This window comes from Cetorhinus maximus, chromosome 4 (genome assembly GCF_964194155.1).
Source record: "Cetorhinus maximus chromosome 4, sCetMax3.hap1.1, whole genome shotgun sequence".
In the NCBI taxonomy this organism is placed as follows: domain Eukaryota; kingdom Metazoa; phylum Chordata; class Chondrichthyes; order Lamniformes; family Cetorhinidae; genus Cetorhinus; species Cetorhinus maximus.
The window spans coordinates 14,410,482-14,423,308 of NC_135882.1; the positions used below are offsets into that span (position 1 = coordinate 14,410,482).

The following is a 12,827-nucleotide window of genomic DNA, read 5'->3' on the forward strand; positions in this document are numbered from 1 at the left end:
AGCCTCGAGGTTTCTGCCCATTGGGCTGCGTCCGGTGCAGCTCCAATGGGAGCCGACCGGGGTGGGGGCATCCTTATCAAATGCCCGAACCACCTCAACTGGCCCCTCCCGACCCAGACTCTGCTCTGAGGCTCTCCCGGGTTGCCGAACTGCTCACCCTGTCCCGGAGAGTACGCCCAGCAACCCTCCGGAGAAGCCTCGTTTCCGCCACTTGCACCCGCAATCTTATCCTTTCGGTCATTACCCACAGCTCATGACCATAGGTGAGGATGGGGACGTAGATCAACTGGTAAACCGAGACTTTGTCCTAAGACTCAGCTCCCACTTCACCTTCACGGACAGGTAGAGCTGCACCGATCCGCTGGTCAGTCTCACGCTCTCCCTGCCATCGCTCGCAAACAAGATCTGAGATACTTGAACTCCCCCACTAAGGGTCACTGTCCCCCCCCCCCCCCCTCACCCAGAGAGAGCAACCCACACTCTTTTCTGGGAGAAAACCATGACTTTGGATTTGGAGGTGCTGATCCGCATCCCAGCCGCACCACAATTGGCAGTGAAACGTTCCGGTGTGCGCTGGAGATCACAGCCGAATGAGGCAAGAAGCACAACGTCATCTGCAAACAGCAGAGATGCCACCCACAAGCCCCCAAACTGGTTACTCTTCGTACCTCACCTGTGCCACCTGAATATCATCCACAGGATTGGGGACGAGATGCACCCTTGGCGGAGTCCAACACCCACCTTGAATGAATTTGACTTAAAGCCGAGAATGTGGACACAGCTGTTGCTCTGCGAGTAGAGGGACTTGATAGCACGCAGAAGTGGCACCGGCACCTCCTATTCCCGCAGAACCCCCCAACAAAATATCCCGAGGAACGCAGTCGTATGCCTTCTCCAGGGCTACAAAACAGAAGTAGACCGGATTAGCAAACTCCCACGAACCCTCAAATATCAGTGAGAGGCAAAGAGCTGGGCCCACTGTTCCACGGTCAGGGCAGAATCCGCATTGTTCCTCATGAATCTGAGGTTTGACAAACGGACGGAGTCTCCTCTCCAGCACTCCGGCATAGGCTTTCCCGGGGAAGCTGAGGAGTGTGATCCCTCTATAATTGGAACACACCCTCTGGTTCCTTTTCTTGAAGATGGGGACCACCACCCCAGTTTGCCAATCTAGTGGTACTGTCCCTGCCTTTCACGCAACATTGAAGAGGTGAGTTAACCACGACACTCCCAACATTGTCCAGGACCTTCAACGTCTCTGGACGAATCTCATCCACCCCTGCTGCCTTACCGCTACGGAGGCCCTTGACCTCTGCAGCGACCTCAGCAACAGTGATAGATCCGATCTCACTGGAGGGTCCTGGCGCTGCCTCCGGTAAGGATGGCGTGTCCACCGGGTTGAGGAGTTCCTCAAAGTGCTCCTTCCACCTCTGGCGATATCCCCAGCTGTGGTCAGCGTTTCCCCCACCCTTGCTAAGGACATCTTGGGCGACATTCCGCTGACCCCTCCTCAGGCACCAAATAGTTTGCCGGGGCAACTTTGATGCCGTCCGACAGTCAGTCTCCAAGGTCTCTCCAAAGTCCTCCCAAGCCCGAGCTTTCGCTTCAGCGACCGGTGCTGCTGTAGTCCTCTTGGCCTGCTGGTACCTCTCAACCAAATCAGGGGACCTATCCGCAGGCATTGCCCGGAAAGCTTCCATCTTCGATTTGACAGCCTCCCTCACCACTGGTGTCCACCAGCGGGTCCTAGGGTTGCCGCCACGGCTTTTCACTTTGATTGAGGTCTTGAGCATGGTCCGTTTGGACTCAAGAACCTTGACCTCACCCGAGATACAAGAGAAATTCTTCCGGAGGTAGGAGTTGAAATCCTTTCGCGCAGAAATGTCCACCTGACGTTTTTAAGTATACTCACACACACATCATACCTGTTGCTACAAGTTAATAAATTTATATAAGGTGCTATCAAATATTCTAAAATTCTACTGTTTGATACTTTTGAGGAACCCGAGGTGTAGCAGAGATATTAACATTCTTGAGGGTTAAAGTAATGTCTTAACTTTCAGATATCTCTCGCCTCCACAATGCTAATGCTAAGAATTTGTCATTTCTTAAAACAGGTCCAAGAGTTCCACCAATTGGAATCAAATTTGCAGATCTGCCAGTTCTTGGCTGACACTCGCAAGTTTCTCCATCAGATGATTCGCACCATAAACATTAAAGAGGAGGTCCTCATCACCATGCAGATTGTAGGGGACTTGTCATACGCCTGGCAGCTTATTGACAGGTAGGATCATTCTAAGATCATCAGGGAAGTCTTGAAATCCCATCATTTAAATGTTGCAAGTTTACTCTAAGCCCCCACGTTGCCCTCAAATCACAGAGTAGATAGGGACAAACTGTACCCACTCGTGAAAGGATCGAGAACGAGAGGGCACAGATTTAAAGTAATTTGCAAAAGAAGCAAAAGCGACACGAAGAAAAACATTTTCACCCAGCGAGTGATTAAGGTCCGGAATGCACTGCCTGAGAATGTGGTGGAGGCCTGTTCAATTGAGGCATTCAAACTGAAAAGGAAGGATGTGTAGGGTTATGGGGAGAAGGCGGGGAATGGCACTAGGTGAATTGCTGTTTCGGAGAGCCAGTGCAGACACAATGGACTGAATGGCCTCCTCTGCACCATAACAAATATGTCATTCTGTGAAATCCTCTGTTGGATTAAAGGTATCTGGCGTATCCTCAGTTGCAGGGTCAGAACAGTTAAACCCACCCTCCTCCTCTTGTGAACAGTCTGCCCAGGTGAAGTTGCAGCTGAATCCTCTTGAGTATCGAATACCTTTTCCTGCTGTCACAGTCCACTGATATCCCATGCTCACCATTCCTCTGTGCGTTCCTCTGTGCCTGAAGCAACATCCGCAGGAGTGTGTTAAAATTATTTAAGCGAGCTGATATTGTGGACGTGGATGAGGTCATGTCAGCAAGCTCGAGGCACGTGTCGTGTTGAAGGAGCAGTGATCCCGCTACCCAGTGCAACAGAACCTGCAGGACCAAAAATAAATGACCAAATAAATGAAACCATTCAAGTAAAACTCCATTAACACGGTCTCCTCCTTTTCATAAAGTGTGAGCGCTTTCAATTGGTAGCAGCCCTTTATCGTCTTAGCCCATTGCAGTTTTCATATACTTGGTACTTTCCTCCTCGTTGTCAGTAATTTCAGAAGCATTCTTAACTTTTTTTGATCAATGTATCCTAGGAGTGTGTGAGAGCTAATAAGCCCCAATTTAGTGGGTCCGGCACAAACTCGTGCCTGGAGTTTTTAGCTGTCGGTACAAAGCTGGCCAATTGTGCCACCTGCTAACTGCACCCAATTCTGTAGATCCAACTAATTGGATTAAGTAGCATATGTTTCAGGTTCCCAGTCATGCTTCCACGTTGCTAACCATCAAACCGGGCGGGGCGGGGGGTGCTAGTATTGTGTCCTGCTCTTGTAACAGAATCAACTTTGTACCTTCATGTTGTGCTCCCTATTGTTTCAATTTTTCCTTTCTCCCTTCCTCTGCCCTGCCCTCCCAACTCCAACCTTGATGAAGACCAAACAATATTTTAAAAACGGTTTTTGGATCTCGCAAAGCTTGAAACTGTTGTTGCAATTTTGCCTTTGTCACAAACCCATCATTGGGCTTACGAAAATGCAACTCGTTCCACATTTTAGTAAAATGGGCAGAGCTAACCAGGTAAGTTTAGCGATTTGGAATGTGCAAACTGCGGTGATGTTGCCAAAGTCGCCTTTTGAAAAGGCAAGAGCCAATCCCGTCCCTCGTGTGTGTGTGGCCATGCAGCAACTCAGAAGTTACCGTGCAGGCCAAGCACAATTTGGCCCCTTTAAGTTGACGCGCATGCTCGGCCCTGCAAAATCTAACGGTCTTGTGCGCTTAAGTGAATAGGCTTTGCACAACAAAAGAAAATTACATGGCTCGTTGGTTCAAGTTACTGATAATGGAAAAGTGGAGGAGACCACCTGAATTCCTTGTGCCCTCTCAAACGTCTTGAGTGTAGTTACGATGCAAAGATACACTCCAAGTTTCAGATAAAATGTGAAACTTCAGCAATGTCTTGTCAGGATTGTTGGAAGCTCCAAAGCTGAATCGATTAAAAATCAAAATAATGAATTGCTTTCGGAAGTCAATGGCTGAGTTGCATGAATTTAACTCCTGAGCTCCTTGAAATTATTTCTGTTCATGTCGTTAATTTCCTCATTTACTTACGTTAATTAATTTTTGTTTCGCTTTTTGTCCTTCACTTTTTGTCTTCCGTTTACGTCTCTCAAGATGTGCATTGCTGCAGTTGACCTGTGCCTCTGGGCTATGACTAACATGATGCTACTTATCCACAGCTACACAACTATCATGCAGGAAGGTATCCGGGTCAGCCCTTTCATGGTAACCAAACTTAAAGCAACGTTTTTAAAGGTGAGTGGAGAGGAGTCAGAAAGCAGTAGGGTACAGAAATGGTTAAACTATTGAATTGATGGAATTGCAAGACGAATGAGCGGGTCATTAATTGGCAGTGAGCTTGTCCGGAAATAGCTGGCACTAAGTTTCTCTTGACCGGCTCACCAGGAAGCCTCATTCTGTAATTATGCTGCCAGCGATCCTGGGAATGACAAGAATTCGATTAATTTTAACAAAAAGCTGAACCCTCTCTTGCCCTTTTCCATTTTTTTTTGATTGCCCTGTGTTTTATACTATGCAACAGCTGAGATGACGAGCAGACAGCCAGCGCCCGCATGTCTGCTGTTTATCCAAATACCGAGAGGAAAGATTTGTGCTCGCATTCTCCCTCCTCTGCTGGGGAAAAGTGACTCGTGCCTGAAATGCACCTTTTGCTAGCCAGCTTGGCTGAGTTTGACTTTTCGTTGAGTGGGTGCACTGTGGGTATCATCTTTGTCTTAACAGTGTACTGCACAGATCATTGATATTATTAAATATCATGCTCTGCTTGGAAATCACGCTGTTCAAATGTTATATTTGGACATTGTTCAATATCTCCTTTTGCTTTTTGTAGCGCTGGTATCAATCTGGTGAATCTGCACTGGACCCACTTCAAGACCAATATTATCTTTACTGTGGTGCGGTGCCCAGACTGAATGCAGTACTCCAGATGGGGTCAACCAGAGTTTTATGTAACCAACATAACCTCCACCCTTTTATATTCCAGTCCTCTTGAGATAAAGAACAACATTCCATTGGGTTTTTTATTTCCTTTGGTACCTGTCTGTTAACTTTTAATACTTTCTCTATATGGATCCCTAAATTGCTTTGCTCTTCTAAAGTTCCAAACTTTTTAACATTTAGAAAATAATTCTGATTTATTTTTCTTGCGTCCAAAGTGGACGGCTCCCCTCCGCCCCCCCACCGTTGAACTCCCCCTGCTGCAGCTTTGCCCACTCAGTTAATCGATCATTGTCCATTTACACCTTTGTGTTCCCATCCACACCACCTACTGTACCACCTCCATGTCGGCAACTTTCGATTCCTTCACCTAAGGCCCACTGTCACCCACTTGGGTCAACTAGGGATGGGCAATCAATGTTGGCCTTGCCAGTGATGCCTGCATGCTGAGAATTATTTTTTTTAAAAAAAAACAAGCTTTTGAAAGTGAAACTAATAAATATTGTCAATGGATCTGAGGTTTTGTGGTTTAATAAGGTTTCATATTGGTGGATAATTCATTCTGTTGTTTCAGTTGGCATCAGCTCTTGATCTTCCGCTGATGCGAATAAACCAAGCCAACAGTCCTGACCTTCTGAGCGTGTCCCAGTATTATTCTGGAGAGCTTGTGGCTTATGTTAGAAAGGTGAGTCTTGGGAGCTTGAATGAATGGCCACTTCCATTAAGCCAGTTAGCACTTTGTAAACAGAGCTGTAGGTTTCTATTTCCCTCTAAACTTCTCCCACCACTGAAATACCCTCAACTATATTCACCCCTTCAGTCTCACCATCTCCCATGGTATCTCCTGTGATTTTATCAATACTCAACCTGTCTTCAGCCACTTCACTATAACTACTTTTCTTTCTCTCCAGGCCTTCTCCCTCCCTTCCTTCCTCTCCCTCTTCGTCACCTACACCAAATGGATTGGAGTGGTTCAAGAAGGCAGCTCACCACCACCACCACCACCTCAAGGGCAAATAGGGATGGGCAATAAATGCTGGCCTAGCCAGTGACGCCTACATCCTATGAATGAATTTTTTAAAAAAGCAGAATTTTCCCCCCTCCTCTAGCCCTGAGCCTTTATCTCTCACTCCATTTTGCTCCACCTTCTGTCATGCACTCAATGATCTCATCTTAGTTGACATTTTCCTGCTGCCCTCTCGATACCATTCCCACTCAACTCCTTATTACTCACCTTCCCTTCCTGGCACCCATGCTATCTTATATTATAAATGGTTCCATCTCCTCTTGCACCGTTCCCTCTCCTTTCAGAGTTGCTGTTAACACCTCCTCCTTCTCAAGAAAAGAAGACATCAACTTTGGTTCCTGGCACAAACTCCAGCACCGTCGCTCCTTCCATTTCCCTCCTTGACTGTCTCAAGCTGAAGCAGACTTTTTTCAGACCTGGCGATCCTATTGGAGTCAAGGTGTAACTCAATCTCCTCTCCATCACAAAGACCATGTACATCCAGCTCAGGAACATTTCCTACTTACTTGCAGTCCTATTTCCTTACATGCAGCCCATCCGCTGCTGAAACCCTAATTCATGGGTTTGTCATCTTGCCTTTTGACCTCTACCCTGCACCCAGTATAAAGCTCAGCTTTTAGCTCATCCAAAACTCTGCCGCCCATATCTGGTCCCACAGCAGGTCGTGCTTGGCCATCATCCACATCTTTGCTGTCCCACCATCTCAGATTGAAGTTCCGATTTCTGTTCAAATCACTTCATGGCCTCACCCCCCCCACCGCCCCCCCTCCACCCACCCACCTTGTAACCTCCTCAACCTCTACTACTTATTCTTTCACCCCCACCCGCACCCCTCCCAACCCCAAGCTCTTTGATCTATGAATTCCCTCTCCTTGTTCCACTATGGATGACTGTGCTGTGAGTCACCTAGGCCCCATCATTCTGTAAATCCGTGCCTAAACTACTCTACCTTTAAGACACCCTTTGACCAAGATTTTGATCCCCCACCTATCATATATCCTTTGGTTCGGTGTTCATTTTCCTCTATACCTCTGTGAAGAAGCATCCTGAGATATTTGTTAAAGGGTTTATATAAATTCAAGCTGCTTCTGGTTTTGTTGGTTCGACGGACACTTTATCCCATCACAGAATCACAAAACTGTTACAGTGTAGAAGGAGGCCATTCGGCCCATTGTGTCTGCGCCGGCTCTCTGAATGAGCAATTCACCTAGTGCCATTCTTTTTTTAAAATTTATTCTTTCATGGGGTGTGGTTGCCGCTGGCAAAGCCAGCGTTTGTTGCCTATCCTTAATTGCCCTTGAACTGAGTGGCTTAATTTTGGAGGGCAGTTAAGAGTCAACCGCATTGCTGTGGGCCTGGAGTCACATGTAGGCCAGACCAGGTCAGGATGGCAGATTTCCTTCCCTAAAGGACATCAGTGAGCCAGATGGGTTTTTACAACAATCGATGATAGTTTCACGGTCACCGTTATTGAGACTAGTTTTCAACTTCAGATTTATTAATTGAAATTAAACTCCAAAGCTGCCACGGTGGGATTGTCCTGGCTTCTCCCTGTCGCCCTGCACACTGTTCCTTTTCAAATTGCAGTCCAATTCCCCTTTGAATGTTTCGATTGAACATGCCTTCTCCACACACTCAGGAGCGCCTTTCACACCTTAACCACTCGTTGCGTGAAAAAGCTGCTTCTTGTATTGATTTTGCTTCTTTTGTCAATTACTTTAAATCTGTGCCCACTTGTTCTTGATCCCTTCAGAAGTGAGAACAGCTTTTCCCTATCTACTCTGTCTAGACCCCTGATGATTTTGAACACCTCCATTAAATCTCCCCTCAGCCTTCTCCAAGGAAAACAGTCCTAACTTCTCCAGTCTGTCTTTATAACTGAAGTTCCTCATCCCTGCAACCATTCCCGTGAATCTTTTCTGCACTCGCTCCGATGTCTTCACGTCCTTCCTAAAGTGGCACCCAGAACTGGACGCTCAGGTCTAGTGTCCTTTACAAGTTCAACATAACCTCCTTGGCCTTGTACTGTACGCTCCTATTAACAAAGCCTAGGATACCGTATGCTTTATTAACCGCACTCTCAACCTGTCCTGCCACCTTCAATGACTTATGCACATATACACCCAGGTCCCGCTGCTCCAACACTCCCTTTAGAGTTGTACCCTTTATTATATTGTCCCTCCCCGTTCTTCCTACCAGAATGAATCACCTCACATTTCTCTGCATTGAACTTCAATGTATTTTGTTCAGCATCGTTTCTGTGTACGGTTACATGTTTGTTCAGTGTTTCATTCCACCAGATTTGTACTGTTTTGAGTTGGTTCCTTGTTGAACTTGTATTTAAGTCGACCTTTTGAGTTCAGTTTTTTTGAGCAACATGGTACTGTATCATAAATGGAAAACCTTGCCTTCAACCACGTGCAACTTATCACTGTTTAACGTAACAGACATCACTGGAAAAGGTAATAGTATTATTTTTTTAAAAACCAACCCTTGTGTGTAGGTTTTGCAGATTATTCCAGAGAGTATGTTTACATCCTTGGCAAAGATTATCAAGCTCCAAACGCACAGCATAATGGAAGTTCCAACTAGACTGGATAAAGACAAGCTGAAGGATTATGCGCAGCTTGGCTCAAGATATGAGGTATGAGGGCACGATGGATTTTGGATGGGTCAGAGAGGACAAAAGCCATTGGACTTGGCTGAATGGAATCAATCCATGGTGTGCAGGCTGCTTGCTTGCTTTGTGTGGACTCCATGGGTCGAGCTTAAGGAGGGTGGTGTACGTTAAGGAGGATGGTGTGCATTATAAACTCTTGTCTTATGTGGTGTCGTTGAAAACACAGCTGTTAATGCGGATTACCTGTGAGGTGATCTTTGCTATTTTTGTCTTATGCATTTTTAAAAATAAGTTGTTAAAGGGGCTCAATCTTCATCAAACGTTTGGCAATTTTTTTTTTGTGTTTCACCACATCGTTTGCAGGTGTTCCTCCCCCTCCTGAACACCGTGTTCCTCCCCCCTCCTGAACACCGTGTCCCTTCAGCTTAAAAAGAAAAGAATGTATCCTATCCGCATCCACCTGCACAGCTAACATCTCATTTGCCAAAGCCTAGAGAGCTGCACTGAACTGTTGGTCCAGATGATGGGCTAGGGTCCTGGAGTGGTGAATGTGCAACCAGCTGATATGTCAGAAGAACATGAACTGATCATTACCTTTTTATCACTATTGCTCTTTCCTTTTGTATCCCCTTCGCTCTAAGGTTGCAAGACTTACTCATGCAATATCAATTTTCACTGAAGGCATTCTCATGATGAAGACTACGCTTGTTGGCATTATCAAGGCAAGTGAAAACCTTTCGAGCTGCGTTCGTGTCACATTGGAAATTTGAGGATATTTTACTTCCCGGTTTCTCAAACACGAATACTATTAATTGCTTCAGCTGTTACGTGCAGATGACTTGGCTTCTGGCAATCTGTGACGGAAAGACACAGGTTAACAAATACTTAATCCAGCTGCTGCAGGGCAAGTTCTGGGGCCACTCTTTGAATCTGTGTCTGGATTGCGCAACATTAGTGGAAAGGGGAGTATTACTAGATAATCTCAAAGTGTAAAGATTCTGGACACAGTTAAAACTTTCCTCATAAATTTCCCAACAACCAGGAAGTACCATTTTTGCTCCATTATTATGGGTGTTGCATGAAGAAGAGGCTTGTGTTGGGTGAAACTGGCTGAGATTTAGATGTTGAAATAAACAGTCCTTGTCTGCCTTTTCGGAATGAAGTCTGATCCTGTTTTAGTTCTGAAGCAAAAACACAAAATGCCGGGAAAACTGAGCAGGTCTGACAGCATCTGTGGAGAGAACAACAAGAGTTAACGTTTCGACTCTGTATGACTCTTCTTCAGAGCATCTTTAGTTCTGCTTTACTGCTCCTGGTTGTGCTGATTCACAAGATTATTGTTACGATCTGCAATGGAGAGAATTCAGTCCAGACTATCACACGCTGTACTATCAGTTTTGTCAAATGGTTCCTGTTCCTATTCCTGTGTCATCTTACAGTGGGAAAATATATATATATCCCTGACTGCACGATACTTGTAATCCAATACCGTGTCACATCGGATTAAATGCTTTCCTAATCTCGGTGTATTCACAGATGCTGTTTTAGCGACACTCCCAACAGTGAAAGATCAAAATGTGGCAATGCCGTATCTCTGCTCAAGCAGTTAACTGTAGGGTGATGGTGAAGCAAGCTTGGTGGTGCTGTGCCACTTGGTGACAGTATGTGGATTTGGAGCAGTTTCTTACACAGGGAGTTCCTGATCACCCAATGGTGTGATGCTGAGCAGAGGTCGAATGCTTTTGTTACAGGGAGGGCAGTGGGTGGCATGATTTGCAAAGCAGTTTTCATGCACTTCCTGACCACCATAAAAGGGAAAGAGAAGCTTGGGAGGGAGGGCAGGTCGCTTTCCCGTCTTTTCGAACGAATAGTGATGCAAATAGAGGGAAAGTTATAAAATGCATTTAATATTTTTTTTTTAGAAAACTGCAATTTTAACTCATGCAATTGATTTGGGGAAATGTCCAGAACGTTTCTTCATTCATACTTAAAAGGTAGGCTAGAACTGTCTGAATAACTTCAGTAATTCTGTTCAGCTCCCTTTAAAAGCTAGCTGAAAGAAGAATGCGGAATCTCATTGAGTTGCCCCATTTTTTTTTTAAACAAAAATCCGTGCACCAAGAAATTTCAGGAATAAATGAAAAAAAGAAGAATGTTTCATCAGTGGAGCTGACTGATAAATATTAAAGAATGTAGCAATCCGTGTGACCATCCATAACTATCAGTATTAAACTAGGAAACCCCCCCACATCAATTCAGTTGCCTTGCAGCCCCCGCCTAACCTGTCAAAACCATTGTTTTCATTTTGGTGTCGCAATATATTAACCAGATGTTTAGTCAGATCTGCTTCTTTTGTTCATAAGGGGGGTGCTGAGGGTAAGACAATGGGCTGGATTTTATGGGATGTTGTATTTCAGCCCCCTCCCCCGCCCCCGACTGAAACGTTACCAGTCAGCCTGTCCACCTGAAATCCGGCTGCCTGTAGCCTTGTTATGCTGGGAGCAGCCTTAATTGTTTCAGAGTGGGACATCCACACCCAACTGGGATTAAGTCCTGCCCTAAACCAGCAGCTCAGTAATCCCAGCAGCCCCCAGGATTGGGACTACAGGCAGCCCCCGAGGCAGAAGTCCCCTACAGCCAGCACCCGAGGGAGAAGTCCCCTACAGGCAGCCCCCGAACGTCACTGCTGGGTCTACAGGCAGTCCCCGAGAGAGAAGTCCCCTACAGGCAGCCCCCAAACATCACTGCTGGGTCTACAGGCAGTCCCCGAGGGAGAAGTCCCCTACAGGCAGCCCCCAAACATCACTGCTGGGTTTACAGGCAGTCCCCGAGGGAGAAGTCCCCTATAGGCAGCCCCCGAATGCTACTGCTGGGACTACAGGCAGCCCCTGAGGGAGAAGGCTTAAAGGGAGGTCTGGATTTTGGACGTGCCTGACTAGCAGACCCCATCGAGGTGGGGGGAGGCAGGGTTTGAGAGGTCAGAGGGAGAGGGTTAAAGGGGCAGATACAACCTCGATGGAGGGGGTGCCTCGAAGGGCAAACGGGTGCCCCCAAAAAAGTGCCCCGCCCGCTTCCTGCCTGACAGCTGCTCTCGCCAACTGCTTTATTTTATAGGCCCATCCCCCACCATCACCACCATGTTCAAATACACCGGTGGGGGTGGGAATGGGGGTGGGGGCTGTAAAATGCAGCCCAATTTTTCAGGGAAATTTAGCTTTTCGGCTTTTATCTAAAGTGCTCAGCCTAGAAGAGGCTTTGAATTTAAAATCCCTCCCTTTGTGCGTTTGTTTAAACTAGGTGGATCCTAAGCAGTTGTTGGAAGATGGGATACGGAAGGAGTTGGTCAGGCGAGTTGCCTATGCTCTTCACAAGGGCCTCATCTTTAACCCTAAAGCTAAGGTGAGAGGATGTGACAATTATACCAAGTACAGGTTCTCCATGCTTCAGAGTCTTGAGTCGTGTGTTGGAAGGATTTTTTTTGTTTAAAGACCTGATTTAGATTTGTGATGGGAGGGGAAAACCCTTGCGGGGGCGGAGGGCCCTAATCTCTACTGAGCCCCACTGACTCGGCCCTCAGTACCCTGAAGGCGGAGTCTGCCTCTCACCAAAGACGTGTGGCATTGGATTTAGACATGTGTGGATTATGAAGTTATAGGCATGTTGCAAGTTACCCTGCGTGGGTCTGTAGAGAGTAAATTCAAGTTCACTTTTGGGTGGAGACCATACAACTGGGAAAAGGAAGACGGGCAGAGGTCCCTTTAAGGTTGAGATCATCATTCACTATTCTTGCATACCGTGATATAGCTCAGTGAGATTTTTATTTCAGAAGGCTGTCTATGTTTTATAGAACCTACTTCTGATTTGTACCAACTTTAGAATGCATTCTAAATTTCTCATTACACTTAAAAGCTAGACATTCTGAATACAGAAGGTAAGAACTTACTGACAGCCTAGCTGTGAAGTGCTGTTCATCGTACTGGTTTATATTGGAAGTGCATTTTAAAAGCTTCG

The 12,827-nt window shown here is 46.2% G+C and overlaps 1 protein-coding gene across 2 annotated transcripts in view; it reads left to right on the forward strand.

Annotated features, from left to right (window-relative positions):
- The window catches only part of washc5 (WASH complex subunit 5), a 67,072-nt gene that overhangs the window by 26,020 nt on the left and 28,225 nt on the right, over positions 1-12,827 (forward strand). For both annotated transcript variants that reach the window (XM_078539963.1, XM_078539964.1), the window contains 6 exons: positions 2,118-2,284; positions 4,392-4,467; positions 5,744-5,854; positions 8,700-8,840; positions 9,458-9,538; positions 12,114-12,215. In XM_078539963.1, the coding sequence (XP_078396089.1) occupies positions 2,118-2,284; positions 4,392-4,467; positions 5,744-5,854; positions 8,700-8,840; positions 9,458-9,538; positions 12,114-12,215 (678 nt within the window). The remainder of the gene's footprint in view (positions 1-2,117; positions 2,285-4,391; positions 4,468-5,743; positions 5,855-8,699; positions 8,841-9,457; positions 9,539-12,113; positions 12,216-12,827) is intronic.